At 43.3% G+C, this 17,087-nt stretch overlaps 1 protein-coding gene across 3 annotated transcripts; it reads left to right on the top strand.

Moving 5' to 3' along the window:
* The first annotated feature begins 377 nt into the window (after positions 1–377).
* On the top strand, positions 378–16,513 carry carm1 (coactivator-associated arginine methyltransferase 1). 3 transcript variants are annotated; one of them, XM_084038020.1, is made up of 16 exons: positions 378–571; positions 5,706–5,831; positions 7,690–7,796; positions 8,687–8,791; positions 9,371–9,481; positions 10,015–10,192; positions 10,380–10,470; positions 10,717–10,798; positions 10,929–11,014; positions 11,113–11,202; positions 11,312–11,449; positions 11,791–11,880; positions 11,997–12,109; positions 12,881–12,958; positions 13,959–14,027; positions 14,167–16,513. In XM_084038020.1, exons 1-16 carry the CDS (start codon positions 430–432, stop codon positions 14,304–14,306), a joined length of 1,746 nt encoding a protein of 581 aa, XP_083894146.1. In that variant the 5' UTR covers positions 378–429; the 3' UTR covers positions 14,307–16,513. The 3 variants fall into 3 exon arrangements, with proteins under 3 accessions (XP_083894146.1, XP_083894145.1, XP_083894147.1); XM_084038019.1 differs by having other exon boundaries at positions 12,881–12,994; XM_084038021.1 differs by having other exon boundaries at positions 12,881–12,994; positions 13,959–14,053; positions 14,167–14,305.
* Positions 16,514–17,087: the final 574 nt, after the last annotated feature.

Genomic DNA, 17,087 nt, shown 5'->3' with positions numbered 1-17,087 from the left:
ACTGCTGTCAAGTTCACCCTTTATTTAAAGGAGATCTGTCCTTTTATGTTTCTTTGTGATTCTTTTTGTCATTTAGAATCTTGGTTGGTTATATATATATATTTTTTTATTTTATTTTATATTTTATATAATATAAAATATAATATAATAATAATATATATTTTTTTTTTATTTTATATTTTATATATTTTTTATATATATTATATGTATATATATATATGTGTGTGTATATATAAAATAAAAAAAATCAAAGCAGTGGTGAAGTCATGACGTAGCCTATGCCACCTGTGTTTACACAATAGCCACTTAAAGCCACCAGGTGGCGCCGCTGGGGCGGCTTATCCCGTTGATGCCCGGCCTGCCTCCAGCAGAGAGCAGTGCGTGGTTGGATGTGAGCGCCACCGATCTGTCTCTACTTCCAGATCGAAGATGGCGGTCTCAGTGTTCCCCGGCGTGCGGCTCCTCTCCATTGGAGACGCGAATGGAGACATACAGCGACATTCAGAGCAGCAGCCTCTGCGGCTAGAAGTCAAGAGCACACCCGATGCTGCCCTTATCAATCTCTCCAATGGTGAGTTGACCTTTTTCTGCCGCTGCTTCTCGCATGTTCGGCCTGTCCTGACTGCCAGTGCTAATGCTATGCAGCGCTAATGCTTACAGCTAATTCGGCCGTACATAGCGTTAGCCACCAAGAAGCTAACGTCGCCTTCCCCTACTTATCACGAGGGGGCCTTCAAAACTCCGAAAGTGCTCGTCCGTTTGGAACTTTAGGCTTTCGAACTTCAAGCTCTCAGCATCCGAAGTTCACCGCTTTCGAGACCTCGACAAAAGTCGCATCCCCGCAGCGGAGTTAGCGAGCAGCGCCGCTAACTTGTGTGTAGTTTAATGCTAGCTAAACAATGCCACTAGCCCGGGTCCAGCGATGATGCGCTAACGTGCATCAGCACGCACGCATCAAACGTCTTATGCCCTTCGTCTTTCACTCACGTTTATTTTATCATACAATTAATAATTGTGTATCGTATACAATATTGTGGCTAAGATACTTGGGGAGCTTTATTTAGCTGTTTTAGCTTGTGAATTAGCTCGTCTGGACCAGAGGGCATCACTCCTGACCCGCCGCCGCGCATCGCGGTCCAGGCGGCCGCCGCTGCTTTTAGCTAGTAGCCCGTCCGGCAATAAAGCGGTGAACACATACACTTACGAAGCTTTTACTTTTTTGTTGTTAAAGCGGTTTGGCGTGTTTGGTTGTCGTAGCGGGACTGGGCCCTCATTACTTATGCATTCATCTTTGTTCTCATTGGAACAATAGCCGGGTCCCCGCCGCCTACTTCCCTCCCGTGTGGAGGCAGCATCAGAGACGCTCCAGTCCTCCGCAGCTTTTCTTATTCAATGGGATGTCCCGCTGAAAAGAAACAGCTGCGCAGGCCTCCCCTGGCGTAATGCTCAAGTTGAAAAAAAGCACATCGACGTTCATTGTAAACCTTTGAGCAACTTAAGTCTGTGTGCCACTGAGAATCGCCACACACATCTCCCGCGCCCCTTAAAAACAACAACTTTAAATTATGCCTGTAGCAATTTAAGCCTAAAAAAATAAAATGTATATGATTCAAGAGGGGGGAAATGCAGTAGCCAATAAGAGTTGCAATTTCTTGACAGAAAATGTGTTGCAATAATATACAAAATAGTGTGTTCATATTCTGGTGTGCCACTGAAATCAAGAGATCACCCTTTTTTGAAATATTACATTATTTCAAATTACATTGCACTGACATTTATTATTTTGTATTTGAGTTAGATATGTTGGTTTGTAAGCTGTCTTTGTTAATAATATTAGACATCATCATATATCATATGTAATCAGACCCCCCTCTTGTGCTGCATATAAGCTAAATAATATGCAGCCATTACATTTTGTATTTGTTTTCCCTCAGCTGGAACTTTGAATGCATCTAGTATGCACAACTTACTATTTATGTTAAAGTGGAACTGATGTTACTGGTCAACGTTTGTTTACACATGTTCTTGAGTACCATTGCATGTGTGTAAGCAGTATAAAGCCTTTAGTGTGTCCAGATGAAGCTGTGTGTAGTCTGTTAAAGGTCCTCAAGTGATTTCAAGAGTCACCGTCGGTTTGCTCTGAAGACTAAAGATTAAAAAGTAGAAAAATCTGGAAGTGTGGAGTTGGAAAGAAATGAGCTCCTCAGACCTTCTGTCCTCATCACGTTACTGAGAAATAGGTCTGTTGGAATGAACTTCGGGAATCAGATCTCATTTGAATAGTAAAAAAAAATCTGTACTATTCGAACGCTGAAATTAGTATTCATTTTTTAAATATTTTTTTTAGAAACACATTTCCTAACGTTAAATGTCGCCCTCCTCGCCATGGCCTACCTGCATAAACGGATGCTTTTTGACACATGAAGTCTGATGAACAATACATTTTTCTGAATCCCAATCTCACTATAAGAAATATGTTTGAATATGTTTTAGGAACGCCCTCTAGTGGACAGGAAGTAAAACAACCACATTGCCATTGGCAATGTATAAACCTGCGGAGTGTAGTTAATAATAGGCTGAATGTGAACATTAAATATTTGAATATAATTTGAATATTGAAAAAATAATGGAATGAAATTCTTCATTTTTGTCACTACGGCTGATTACTTTTCCTCACAAACATTCAGTAAAGAAGAGACCGGGGTCAGAGCCAATCAGAGATGAAGCCCTGCCCCTACGTGGGCCTCTGATTGGCTCAGACTGTGGCGATTCATCTCTGTATGCTACACACTGACGCTACACACATCAACAGACCCGCCGAATGGAGCACCGGAGTGACCAAGGAACATATTTAGCCGCACTTCACTGATTTTTGGTCGCATGTGCGCCCTGAATGGTCGCACTCTGGAGCCCTGGCTTCCTAAAAAACGGTCCGTGTGGAACAATGATCGCACTGAGCAGGCCGCATAATGCCGAGATAGGAATTTAACGAAGCTTTGAGGCAGAGTTTTTGCCTCAAGCTTTTTTTGTAATCGAGTTACTCGAATAACTCAAGTAATCGTTTCAGCCCTAGTCGCCGCATTGTTGTTTTTTGAGTGGAGTTCTGCTGATACAGACACATTGTCCTGCTTTAATTTTCTTTAAACTTCATTTGTTGACTCTATGCTAGCATAGTCCTGCACCTGCTGTTTATTTAACAACACGAAATACAGCATGTTAGTGCTGAATGCAAGGGAACATTCTCATTGATATAATTAGATGTTAGCAGCTGTTTGCATTGGTAAACGTCATGTCATAATTATAGCAAGTGAATTGGGTGTAGCCTACATTCAACAATAAAAATATGAGTAATGTCAATAAGGAAGGCGGGTAGAACAGCAACTTACGAGGTGCCGCACAAACGGCGAAGGGCAGAAAGTTTGTCCCTCTTAAATAATTAAAATGTACGGTTACCGGAACAGTTACATTTGTAGAGTCCCACCATGGGTTGAGACTATTTCAGCTGTGTCCCACACTTTTATAAGTCACGGTTAATAACCTCCGCAAAGTATACACTGGGCCATGGCTCCTCCAGAAGCCTCCTTGTTCCCTCTAGGTGTATTTAAGGGATTGGAAAATCCACCGTGATGGCGGAGGGGGAATGATTTACGGATCACGGGAGGAGAGAAGACTCGTAATGAATTGGCGTATTGTAAAGCAGCCCATGTCTCTGCTGCTCATCATGTATACGCATGTTTGTTCTTCATCTGCACAGTAGAGGAAGGTCACACTGTAGACATTCTCTGATTCTGCTTATATAACATGAGATCCCTGTGCAAGACTTAATTATTTATGATGTTGTAGTCAGACCAGGCCTATGCATGTACTCGGACTATCCCAGTGCTTCTCTAATTTTGTGTCCCTTAATGAGGGCCATGGCTGCCACACGATTTATTAATTTCTATTTTTAATTAATCACTTTAAAAATCAAGGTGACTTTCACTTTTACTACAACAGTAGAAATAAGAAATAAACATCGAAATCACCTGCACAGCAGTTAAACTCAGACATGACGGCTCATAGTTTCCAGTCATTCTAGTAACATTTACTGGGAGTGAACTTTTCCAGATCACAGTCGTGAGAAATATCGGCTGTCGGAGCTAGCGACAGAAAAATGGATGCAAGTGGAGCTCAGAAATGCTAAAACATCTCATTCCTCAACACAGCTCCTTCTAAACGTAATGCTTGTGTTTTATTCTTAGATTATTTTAGGCCTTTTATTTATCACATTATGACACCGTAGCTGGCCTAAAGCGAAGTCTGTATTACTATACAACTCGTATTTTACGTCCTCATTTGTTTGTTAAAATAAATGAAAATCATTGTCATTTGTAGGCGCTAATTTTTAAGATTTTTTTTGGGGGGGTGGGGTGGGGGGGGGATTTTAAAGTCACTATGCAGGCCTGCATAGTCGTCACCTGCCCAAGTCCGGCTTCTCTCACTTGGTCATGTTCAGGTCAGAGTCAATAAAGCACGCATGTCTGCAGCTGTTTATATAGACTAATGTAAGGCTGTCAATGTTCTTATGTCCTGTCCAATCGTGTGTGTTTTTGTGAGATTTAATTGCAATAAACAGATAAAGGATGCTGAAATAACTACATAATGATGGTGATTTTCAACCACTTTTAAAATTCTTATTTTGTGAATGAAAAAGAAGTGATTCCGTGAAGTTTTACTGCCATTTTAAGAGTTCTACGCATATTTTGTTGATATCACTACACAAAATGTAACGTCCTCCCATGCCTGGTCCTGGATCACCTGTGTTTGTATGGAGTTAGATGTTTTTTCACATTGTTACCAAGTGTCTTGTCACCTGGTCAACAGTGTAAATGATTTGTCGGAGGAGAACCGACATGTGTGGCTGGCGTGCCTCCCACAAGAGCTCTCTTAATCTATTTGCTGGATTAGCTCAGGCTGATTTTTGACGCTGTAGGCACGACCACAAACTATTTCCAGCCTTGGAACATTTGTGCATGGGACGGTCCGGAAGTAATTCTGCAAGGCTTTCATTCATCATGAAAAAGTAGTTGTTTTTCTGCCCCAGTTTTATTCCGTTGCATTTGTTGGTCAGTAGCATTTTTGAGTTTAGAATCTCAAAGTATTTGAGGACAGCAGAAGATGACTGCAGTAAGGACATTGATGTTAAATTTCTGCTGTCAGCACACAGTCATCAATTATTCTTACAGTGTGGAAACCAACTTCCACATCGTGAAACTTCCTGTTCAATGGTCTTTTTAGTCGGTTCCTATTTTTCAAGCTCTTAAAAAACACATTTTTGCATTTGTGATTATCCCTCCACAGTATTGAGCAGCGGAGGGAGATAAAGAGGCTGAAGGAGCGTTTTATTTAACTCTCCCACACAGGAACGGATTGGGTTGAAACTGAAATGTCAGGCCAAATGTATGCCTTTTCTACGCAAGAAATCTCTTTGGTTGTACAAAAAAGAACATCGAGGCACATTTTTGACCCGACTATGCACATTTTCAAATCGGTTGTGTCTGAGGAAGTCAGTTTTACAAAAGGCAAAAATATCAAATATTGTCATCTCCAGAGGACCCTATTTAAATTAAAAACACATACATGAATGTAAAGTTTCAGTAGCACTGTTTTTATTTCAGTGGCTAAATGTCAGAGAGTCTCATATTGTCCTAACTTTTTCTTTCCAGGAGAGGAGGCGAGTGTGTTCAAGTGTTCGGTTTCCAGGGAGACTGAGTGCAGCCGCGTGGGGAAGCAGTCATTCATCATCACACTGGGCTGCAACAGCGTCCTGCTGCAGTTCTCCTCACCTGCAGGTACACACAAACGCCCCGATACAATAGGACTGTTACATGCTGTTCGTCCGTAACACACGCACACACACTGCATGTATGAGCCAAAGTTTGTGACGCAAATGTAATGTTGGACAGCTGGAAACATTGTGTTTTTAGGTTAAAAAAAAATACTGCCAAATGAAGAAGTAATTATCTGTGTAACCAAACATTGGAAATACTGAAAAAAATAATAATGTGATTCTGGGTATATAATTGCCTGTGTTCCTCAGTGGCCTTTTAAAACACTTGCTCCAGCATGGCATTTACCAACACGGCGCCCATTTTCACCAGACTTCACCCTCAGGAATCTCCTGCAGACTAGTCGGACAGCTACATACTGATGGTGAAGTGGTGCAAACATTTTGAAAGCTTTGAATAAGTCTGTATAAAGTCCTCCCAATGTATCCAAACAAAAGGACACAGCAACTGGATAAGACAAACCAACAAGTTACGACGTTTGCTAAGTTGGCAAACAGCTAAGTTAATAGCTCAAGTTGTCGCAAGGAATCAATGTCTTGGCTTATCAATGTTAAAATCTCTATTTCGTCAGAGGGGACAGGACCAGCCAGCGTTAGTTTGACGTTGGTAAACTGATGATTGGTGATTTGACAGCGGGACACGTTACTGTCATCATTACTTTCCCCCAGTAACGAGCGGCTGTCTTTCTTTCCCTGTTTGTAACCCCAGTGTGAGCCAACATGCCAACGTTCGTTATGTAAGCAGTGAGCCTGTGCTTCCCACACACTTTCCATGGAGCGTGGAGCAGCACCATACACTAACATGCACCAACAGCCTTTATCCAATGAATCAATGGACCGTTTGCTTTCTCCTGAACAGTATTAATGTTGCAACTGTAACTAGACAAGCTTTAGACTTCTTCACGTGTTGAAGCTGTGCAGGTGAGGCTGTAGTAAAAGTCACAACGCAGGACGTGCGATGTTAGCAAATTAAGTCAAACATGTCCTATTTAGCTGCTTGATACGAAGAAAAACTTGATACGAAGAAAAACTTCTCATTTTCATGACTAATCCAGTATTTGTGATTAATGACCTACAGTCGAGGTCGGCCCGCCACAGTTTCATGATGAACTCTACATATTTTAACACTATTGGAGCACTCGCTTCACCCTCTCTACCCGAGGGAGGAACGGGCGACTGTCCCGAGTGGCAGGGGCCTGTGTTGATGTTGACCCGTCTTGTTAAACGTGTTTTGTTGTCACTTATTAGCTTTCATATCTACACACCCAGTGAGATTATGAATGCTTTTACTCACAAAGTCGTTGATATCTCCAGACTCTAAATTTAATTTTCAAAGTGCATCAAACTGATGCATTTAACTTTAAAGTACATTTTTATTTTTTCATATTGCTATATGTGCTGCAAGAAAAGACATTACAATGTCAGTTTTGTTCTAATATCGAGCAGCCCTAGGTTTACAGGCATTTTTAAAAAGCCCTGTTCAAGACTACCAACATCCACTGTGTTGTATTTCCTGCTTGCTGGTCTTGGATGGAGGATAACGTTGGCAGCTCTGTCCTTATTGTTTACACTCAAGCAACATCACTTGAGATGTTACGTTTGGCTAATGTAACAACTCAGTTCATCCTCATCTGAAAATCCTTTTCTCTTGTCATGTTAAATGTTTGAAAACGGGAACATAAAAAAGTATAAAACTCAGCGGCAGACCTCTTCACCAAGATCTTTAACAGAGCAACCAAAATAGAAACGAACCGTTAATGTGAAAAGGAGCCTTTGACATACATTCGACACTACTGTCTTTTTAATACTTGTGAAAAGTATGACCTGTAATTGTTCTCGTTTGTGTGTTTGTTCTGATTCAGACTTTCAGTCGTTTTATAACCTCCTGAAGAACAGTCGTGGACATGTCAATGAGCGCTCAGTCTTCAGTGACAGAACAGAGGACTCCTCTGCTGTACAGTACTTCCAGGTCAGTCCATCCAAAACACTGCTGTAATGATGGAAGTCATCAGTCAAAGTCCAGTGCATATTCTTTTCAGAAAGCCAGTGTCTAATGGATGCTTATAAATACATTTATTGAGCTATTTTGTTGTAATTTAAGTTCCCCTGGGAAACGGTTCTACCACATACTGTTTATGTAGGGCTTTTATTGTGAAAGGTAAGAATGAAAGGAGCGCTATACGCAATAAGCATATTTGTCCAAATAAATACGAAGTACTTTGTGACCGTCTGTTATGATGCTCTTCCTACATTAAATATATTAGTGTTTCCCATACATAGACCAATGTGTGGCGCAGCGCCACAGAATCAACATCGACCACCACAAATTGATTCTGGGGTTGTTTTTTTAGTCGACGCAATTTTGAAATATAAATATCATAATCGTATAAATATCATCTCCACATAGCACTCTTTCACCCTGTCACTCTCATTCACACTCACACACACACCAGTTTTTCCCATACATTGATTTGTTTGTGGTGGCTCGCCAGAATATCAACATTGACCGCCACATTAATTTTATTTAATTTTAATTTTTTCTAACTATTTAAAATGGGCAAACAAACCAATGCTCATGCGCAGGAAGGATTGTTTTCCCGCAGAGGCTGGCTGAATTCCCGAATAAAATCAAACTTTGCTACAAGTAGTCTGTGGAGCAGTCAATTAAAGTATTGCAATGGAGCACTCACTGAGCACCCCCTTATATATATATACTCAATCACTCTATTCTCTACTCTCATCTACTCTCATGTGCTGTATTATATTTTACTTCTTGAAATGTGGGAATACTTTTATATGTCCTTAGTCAGCATGTATGATATTGCCTTCATATAGATGATGGGTTTTCTTTCCCTGCAGTTTTACGGCTACCTCTCCCAGCAACAGAACATGATGCAGGACTACGTTCGGACAGGGACTTACCAACGGGCTATTCTCCAGAACCACACCGACTTCAAGGACAAGGTAACCTCACACCACTGTAGATATTATGGATTCATCATATCATTAGACTAACATTTAGGTTCCAGTCATAATGACCAACATTTACTGATGCTAAAGAGCAGCTAAAACTTGCCAAATACTAATTATTCTCTGAATTATTGATGCTTTGCTAATCTCCTCCATCAAAACTGCAATACAAGATATCATATTGAAGACAGTTTGACATGTTGTCTTTTTAAAGTGAGTCAGCTGGAGACGGGAGAAAGTCAGATGAGTTTTCAGTTGAATCCAGCATTGGTAAAATTGACACCCGTCATCTAATCTGACAAAGTTGACGGTTGGCTAGAAATGAGAAGCTGCATCCGTGTGAAATACAAAATGAGTGCAGTGCCCAGAGAAAACCAGCCTGTTTAGAATGGGCTTGGTCCTCTGCCTTCGTGTGCATTCTTGGACTGCTCAGATAAACAACTTCTCTCTGCGCCTCATCTTTCGGGAAGCAGCAACATAAGCATGATGGTTAATATGCCACCAAAGGCTAACTTTCTAGTGGGTTCATTAAGTATTTTCATTAAGTCACTGTTTATTTGCCGTCGTCTCCAGGTGGTGCTGGATGTCGGCTGTGGCTCGGGGATCCTCTCTTTCTTTGCAGCCCAAGCTGGAGCTAGGAAGGTCTACGCTGTGGAGGCCAGCACTATGGCACAGCACGCAGAGGTACACACACACACACACACACACACACAGATTAATGCTAACATCATTTCCCTGACCCTGATATGTTTTGAATGATGGGGTTGATCGGTCGCTCTATCTAGTGGTAGCCAACACGAAGCCCACGAGAGCCTCTTCGCCCACAGGCACGTTCTAAAAATAACACAAGTTACTGGTAGAGTTGTTCGGTCAAAGCATTTTTTTTTAAATAGTTTACAATGGGAGTACCAGCAGCGGGATGAGGTGCTGATCGTACTCGCCGAGATGTTTCCTTGCACAAAAAATTGCAGCAAAAAATGATGCAAACTCTCAAACGCTCCAGACTGGACGTTTTCATAATAGCTCCTTCTGAAAAAACCTGCCGTTTGTCTCCTGATAAATGTAGCGAAGTGTACTATTCATTATTTAAAATTAAACTGACTGATGGGAATTCTATATCTTTTATAAAAGCTGATTGGTTGATGACCCCTGTCTTATTCTGACCCGTCCAATGCGGGCTTACCAGACTTGGTCTGATGGTTTACTCTGCCTTACAGGTGCTGGTGAACAGTAACCGTCTAGGGGAGCGCGTGGTTGTCATCCCGGGGAAGGTGGAGGAAGTGACGCTCCCAGAGCAGGTCGACATCATCATCTCAGAGCCCATGGGCTACATGTTGTTCAATGAGCGCATGCTGGAGAGCTACCTGCACGCCAAGAAGTTCCTCAAACCCACTGGTGAGCAGGTTTGGGGCACAGCAGAGCAGCTCCATGGGATGATATGTGGGAGATGGTAGAGTGGCGGGTGACTGTCAGGTGCCCTTCTGTCGGCTGTTTTAGATATCAGTTAACATGAAGAGGTCAAACGGCTACCAGTACATTAGGATTGTTTTTGACTGGCCGCCTCTGTGGTTGTATGTTTCAGGTAAAATGTTCCCCACTATCGGTGACGTGCACCTGGCCCCCTTCACAGATGAGCAGCTCTACATGGAGCAGTTCACAAAGGCCAACTTCTGGTGAGGAGGGAAGGATGGTGGCATGGAGGGGCCACGGTTTAAATGCATAACAACCAAAACAAGTGTCATTAGCCACGTTTTCAGCATTCAGCTCAGTTTATTACACATTCCAACGATTATATTTGTGTTTCCATTGCTGAAAGTTGTTGATGGTACCTGGTTAGAACATTTTTAGTACCACCTTGGTAGATACAGGAAGATAGAGTTGCTTCTTTAGAATTTTAACTGTGATCAATGGGCCCTCAGGTACCAGCCCTCCTTCCATGGTGTAGACCTCTCTGCCCTACGGGGAGCAGCAGTCGACGAGTATTTCCGCCAGCCAATTGTGGTACGTTATCCTCCACACACACACACACACACACACACACACACACACACACACATTTAAACACTGGCTAGGGAACAGTGTTGGATTTGAGTTGTGTGAAACTGGATTTGTTGTCGTGTTTCCTCCACAGGACACATTCGATATCCGTATTCTGATGGCCAAGTCGGTCAAATACACAGTCAACTTCCTGGAGGCCAAAGAAGAGGATCTCTACAGGTGTGTGTGTGCGCGTTTGTGTTCTTGTGCTGTAAATGTGTGTGCTTATCCAGTGTCATTAACGCGACTCTTTCCCTGCCCTTTGTTTTGGCTCCCAGGATAGAGATTCCCTTTAAGTTCCACATGATGCACTCAGGCCTGGTGCACGGTCTGGCTTTCTGGTTCGACGTGGCGTTCATGGGATCATCGTAAGTCGCTGATGGACACATGATGCCTCCGTTTGGAGAGGTTGAATCTTAAGAAAAACCTTTAATCAATCCCACACGGTTGTCTTGACCGTATACCATCTTTCTGCAGGATGACAGTATGGCTGTCCACGGCACCCACAGAGCCGCTCACCCACTGGTACCAGGTGCGCTGTCTGCTGCAGTCTCCCCTCTTCACCAAGGCCGGGGATACGCTGTCCGGCACCGCCATGCTGATGGCCAACAAGAGGTACGGTGCTCCATTCATTGGTATCCGTGGTAACCACACTGGAGATAATCACTGAAAAGAGATTTTACTCGTTTCACAAGAGTTAGAAATCAACCATGACACCATTTAGTTTCATAAAAGTTTAGTTAAGATCAGAAACTGATCAATAATATTTAAAGTAAATAGTTATCCCAAGTATCCCAACTGTAGTTTTGTTTTTCCTGTGTTGGTTTTACACTCAAGGTTTTGTACAAGTTAAAGAAACGTGTACAAAAAAAAAAATCCAACACAATAATAGTAATATGTTGCTATGATGTGATTTGTATGGTCTCATAATTCAAAGCTGATCTCCTCCTCAACAGACAAAGCTACGACATCAGTATTGTTGCCCAGGTGGACCAGACAGGATCAAAGTCCAGCAACCTCCTGGACTTGAAGAACCCCTTTTTCAGGTGAGTTGGTCTCTTGACCCCAGCTACACACCGGGATCTGACTGGCACCGTTTAACATGTAAGACGGGAGCGCTGTCGGTCGCTCCCATGTTAAACGTGCGTGTCTTTGTTAACAGGTACACAGGCACCACCCCCAACCCCCCTCCTGGCTCACACTACACCTCCCCGTCTGAGAACATGTGGAACACGGGGTCGTCCTACGGCATGGGTCAGGGGATGGCTGTGTCAGGTGAACACACCAAAACACTGGTGGATGCAACCAATCCTCCATGTGTTTACTTGAGGCGCCCAGCATCAGATTCTCAGTAACGTCTATGGCATTTAATAAGTGTCACCACCTGAACGCATGAAAACCAGAGTGGGTGATACGAGTGCACAGAGCCATATCCGCAAACGGACAGGCATCTTCACAGTGGAGCATTTCTGCTCCCTGTGTGTACTGGACTGTGACGGCTCGACTTCTATCTAGATAGGAAGATATACATATATCAAAATCTATCCAACTTCCCTTTAACTGGAATTTGAAAAGTTCCTCACAGTAACTTTTAACTAATATCTTTTACGTTGCATCTCCTCCCTTCAGTAGTGCCTGGAGGTTGGGTTTAGGATCACCTGTAGTGCTGAAAGCTGCATTCAGGAACCTGTGACAACGGCTGCACCTTAAGTCACAGGTCATTAAGTTTCCATCACGGAAAAAAGTCTTGTGTATAAGTAGGGATGGGATGATATCAGATTGTATCTCTGCTCAGGATAACAAACACAAGTTGTGACTTGGGACTTAATTCATAACTGTTGCATTCACACAAAACCGAGCGTGAAAGATGCAAACCCCATATCCCACCGTTTTCTATGATGTATTGATTTCATGTCATGTAGTGACCACCAGAGAAGATGGCGACTCCGTGTTGCCAAGTCCCAAGTCATATAATCACCAGGTCCTACGCCGATGACGTCTTCGGAGTTAGCGTTGATTGGTGTTGTTGTTGTGTCTCCCCTGCAGGGATGCCTGCAGCCTATGACCTCAGCACAGTCATTGGCAGCGGTCCGTCGGTGTCCCACAACAACCTCATCCCCCTGGGTACGAACCGCACTCCTGACTTCTCAACATCTCATGGTACTTAATGTAGTGTGGAGCGACAGAAGGTCTGCAGTGCAGCATGAAGCTGCAGACGGCTGGTTTGAACCGGGAGAAAACGATGGCGTAGTCTTTTTGCCACCTTTTGTGTTACCAAATGACACTGATGTCACATGACATGTGAGCTTAAAGTGATGTGGTTAAGTGTTTTAAAACCTACAAGTTGATGTTTACAGTGTCAGATTAGTAAATGTAAAATCTGTAATGATGAGGCCTTTTGTGTGAATCAGTAGTTGGTGGTGTACATAATGTTGTTCTTTTTCCTACAAATAACTGTTGCAGTGTGTGCTTCCTCTTTTTTTTTTTTTTTTTTTTTTTTTTACTTTTAATGACATTTCATCTGTTAGTCTTGCTCTTCATTCGACTTAGTTTTATATTTATTGATTATGATTTAAATCCAACTTGAAATCATTGTCTCGGGTCTTGGTCTTTGAATGTAAAACTCTTCTAACGTCCACTGTTTCACACACTATCTACTCCTTACTAGTGTTTTAACGATGCTAAAGTTATGACTTTGATACATACCTAAATATAAATACTGTAGATTATTTTCCTAACCATTTGAACAGTGCGTTTTGTGTAAATGGCCACTATAGATGACTATAATAAAGCAATAAAGAATAATATTGAGAATTGCTGACCGTGACTACAACTTCTCAATACCCAAAGCTGTCAGAGAGCCGACGATTAACGTGAAGGAGGTAGAAACAGCTCAGGCTTTAAGGTGGACCAGTGCTATTTTCATATGTAGTATTAGACAAAAACAGCCGTTTGGATCACATGGCGTACCGAAACACGTGCTGCACTGAACATTCCTGGTGCGACTACATGTACGTTTCCCCCGGAGTGTGTACCTGGTGTTATTATAGCTACTAACGGGAAGCCCAAGAATGTTGCAGTGCTGCACATGTCATTAACTGTGCTTTCCTCTGATTGGTCACAGTGAACACCGGAATTGTAAACCACACCCACTCCAGGATGGGCTCCATCATGAGCACAGGAATTGTCCAGGGTACGTCCACATGAGGAACAAATCAGGTTGCTTTACAGATAAACTAAACAGACCATGCAAACATGTTAGTGCGTAATGCTGATTTTTGATTTTTATTTGTATTTATTTTTTTTGCCCACCCCCCTCCCCCCCCCTCCAGGAGCCACTACAGGCCAGTCCGGTCCCAGCAGCAGTGGTACTTACTACCCCGTCACCAACCAGTTCACCATGGGGGGCGCTGCCATCTCCATGGCCTCACCGATGGTCATCCCCAGCAACACCATGCATTACGGCAGTTAAGACGAAGACCTTGCAAAGACCTCGTCGATCACCCCGCCCCCGCATGACAAGAGATCCCCAACCCCTCCCAGTGGAGCCCCCAGTCCGCCCTCCAACCCTGACTGACGCACCAACTGCAGCCAAAACCGATATACCAAAACCAGTGCTGTGCTGGCACTGCCTCCCCTTGTTCGTCCTCCTCATTCTACTTTGTTCAGTCCATCACCATCCGAACGGTCGAACGCTCTCGTATCCGTCCAGACTCTTGTCTCGCTAACAGACGAAACCCCCTCCCCCTCCTTGGATGTTTTTGGACTTTAACAAGTGCACAGCCGTTTATTATCCATCCCCTTCCTAGGTTTCCACCCTCTCCCACGTATCTCAGTCCCTCCAGTTTCTATTCTTTACGTGTCATAATGGAAGTGTTTTCATCGGATCCTTTCTTCCCTACGCATCGACTCGCTGCCAGATACCAGCACCAGTCCGTTCCCACAATGCTGTGCGCCTCTTCGACACTAAAGCGTTTCATCCGTACAGTCGGGCACCATGACCTTCACCTCTGGACTGCCGTCTCGGCTTCTCATATCTGATCCGACGCCCAAGGCCCCGCCACACTCCTCAGGAGGCCGACTCACGCAAGACAAATCACAAGGTTTCCCCCGCTTTCCATCGAGCCGGTCTGCTCCTGCAGATAGTTTAGGTTAATATATCAGCAAAGTGAAGCCGTCTGAATGCAACTACAAGAGTACGGGAAATATTTTACTTTAAAAGCTGCAAACGTGTTTTTGGGAGAATGGCATACTGGTCACCTTCCATGCTGAGCTAAGAGTTAAAGACACTGTCATCATGTCGTCCACCGTCTTTGCTTATACTTCAGCAGACACTACACTGGCTGGAGGCTGGCTCCATGCTAGCATGCGTCACCACAAGTGATAGTTATCTCATTGTAACACACACTGTGTTTTTAAAGCTGCAGGAATCAATATCTTCGAGGCTAAAAAGCCGAGTGTCACCTTTCACATTGCACTCGTTTGCTCCGCCATCGTCCGTGTTCGTACGTCTCATTGTGACGTCGTTAGCCTAGCTTAGCTCAAAGGCTAGAAGCACAATCTTTATGGAACGTTAAATTACACACCTGTCTTAGATATCTTTATATATTATTATGTAAAATCAGAAGTTTGCAGAGCAGTACGCTCACATAAGAGCTGCTGTTGTCGGCACCGTCCAAACTAAACAAAAACCAGGTGACACTTTTTAATCTTCTCTTACAACCAGTTAATAAAAGGAGTTGTTGGAAGTTGTGTTTTGTCTGATTTTCGACAGTTAGGCTAACATTTTGGCTCACCACCAGTCGTATATGTATGCACCAGGCTTAATTTCTGAGTCTTTTCATCTGACTGGGTTGGAAGACGAGCAGACAAGCGCTTTCCTAAAATGCTGCACGGTTCACTGAGCACCCCTGGGTGATGGTATGAACCCAGACAGGACGGCGTTTGGTTTCCAGGCATATCTGGGACTTCACAACGTCTACAAAGCAGCGATAGTGGTGATTTCAGCCATGATTGAGAACCTTGATGGTATCTACATGGAGGGTGACCAATGTGACCTGCAGCCCGTTCTCTAGGCTGAGAGGACATATCAGCAGCTCCTCCCCGGCCGCTCATTTGTTGAGCCACACAGCACAGTTGAGGGAGATTGTGACGGCGGAACCAGGAAGGACCAGTGACCCAGGCGGCGGCCAGCTGGCTGCCGGGATGAGAAAAGCTGTGCTGGATTGGCGGCGTCCTTGTTTGCATCCTCACTTCCCTTTCCCTCATTTCTCCTCCCGAACTGCTTTTGAGACTGTCGAAAAGAGACTTCAACGTCGAGGCGTGGAAGACGGGACCAGTCCACCCGCCTCCCTCCTCGTCCGTTCACTATGTATGACCTCCAACATATCACCCCGACTCCCCCAACGCCTTCCCCCTCCCCCTTTTATCAGTCGCGGAGAGAAGGACTGACACATTGTATGCATTGTTTCTAGTGTCACAACTATTGGACTCGGTTCATTTGGAATTTACGAGTTAGGAAGTTTTAAGAGAGCTGAGAAGAAAAAAAAAATCTTTGTAGGATTAACCTTTTTGTTACATTTTATTTTTTGTTTGTTTTCTTTCACAAAAAACAACAAACGATGAGAAAAAAAGAGAGCAAATTAAATGTGGTGGAGACGTTCCAAAACCATCCTGGAATCAGGTGTTGTAGTACTTTTGATTTGTTGAATAGACTGCAGACACACCAGATGTTTACTCGCCCATCAGCCTTGTGATGTGAAACAAGGGGTTACCAGGGAAACAAGAGGAATTTAAAAGAAGAAGAAAAGGTTAACAAAGAGGCACATGTTACGTCTTACATTTACCCAGAAACATTATTAAAAAATGAATATGGAACGCTTAAAATCAGAGGAAGGGGCTACATTACACATCTGGTTTATTCTTCAATCAGTTATTTTGCTTATTCAAGCTAAGAAGTAAATAAATGATTTGACGAATAAGTCTCATCTGGGATGACACGAGCCTGGAAGACGTTCAAATCAGGCAGTACATTTTTTAAATAAAACCCCACATCTTAAACGTCTTCATAGTAGCGTGACATGTGAAAGTGTCCCATGTGTCTTTGTCTCTCAACCTCCAGCCACTACCAGGTGACATCAGATAAGTCCCTGAGGGTGCAGGGTGTAGACCTTAAGGGGACCATCGACTCACCAAGTGTCTCTCTGTCCTCGATACTGTGGTGAGCGTTCAGGTAGAAGCTTCTGCAACAGTT

This window comes from Eutrigla gurnardus (genome assembly GCF_963514095.1).
Source record: "Eutrigla gurnardus genome assembly, chromosome: 20".
In the NCBI taxonomy this organism is placed as follows: Eukaryota; Metazoa; Chordata; class Actinopteri; order Perciformes; family Triglidae; genus Eutrigla; species Eutrigla gurnardus.
The sequence above is the reverse complement of the archived record's forward strand: the minus strand, read 5'-3'. Positions and strand labels throughout refer to the sequence as shown.

Bases quoted from the DNA above. Each gene is read 5' to 3' on its own strand.
- carm1 (XM_084038019.1), top strand. From the start codon at position 430: ATGGCGGTCTCAGTGTTCCCCGGCGTGCGGCTCCTCTCCATTGGAGAC. The intron at 5,832-7,689 runs GTACACACAAAC...GTTCTGATTCAG, and splicing joins GCAGTTCTCCTCACCTGCAG to ACTTTCAGTCGTTTTATAAC. The intron at 14,028-14,166 runs GTACGTCCACAT...CCCCCCCTCCAG, and splicing joins GAGCACAGGAATTGTCCAGG to GAGCCACTACAGGCCAGTCC.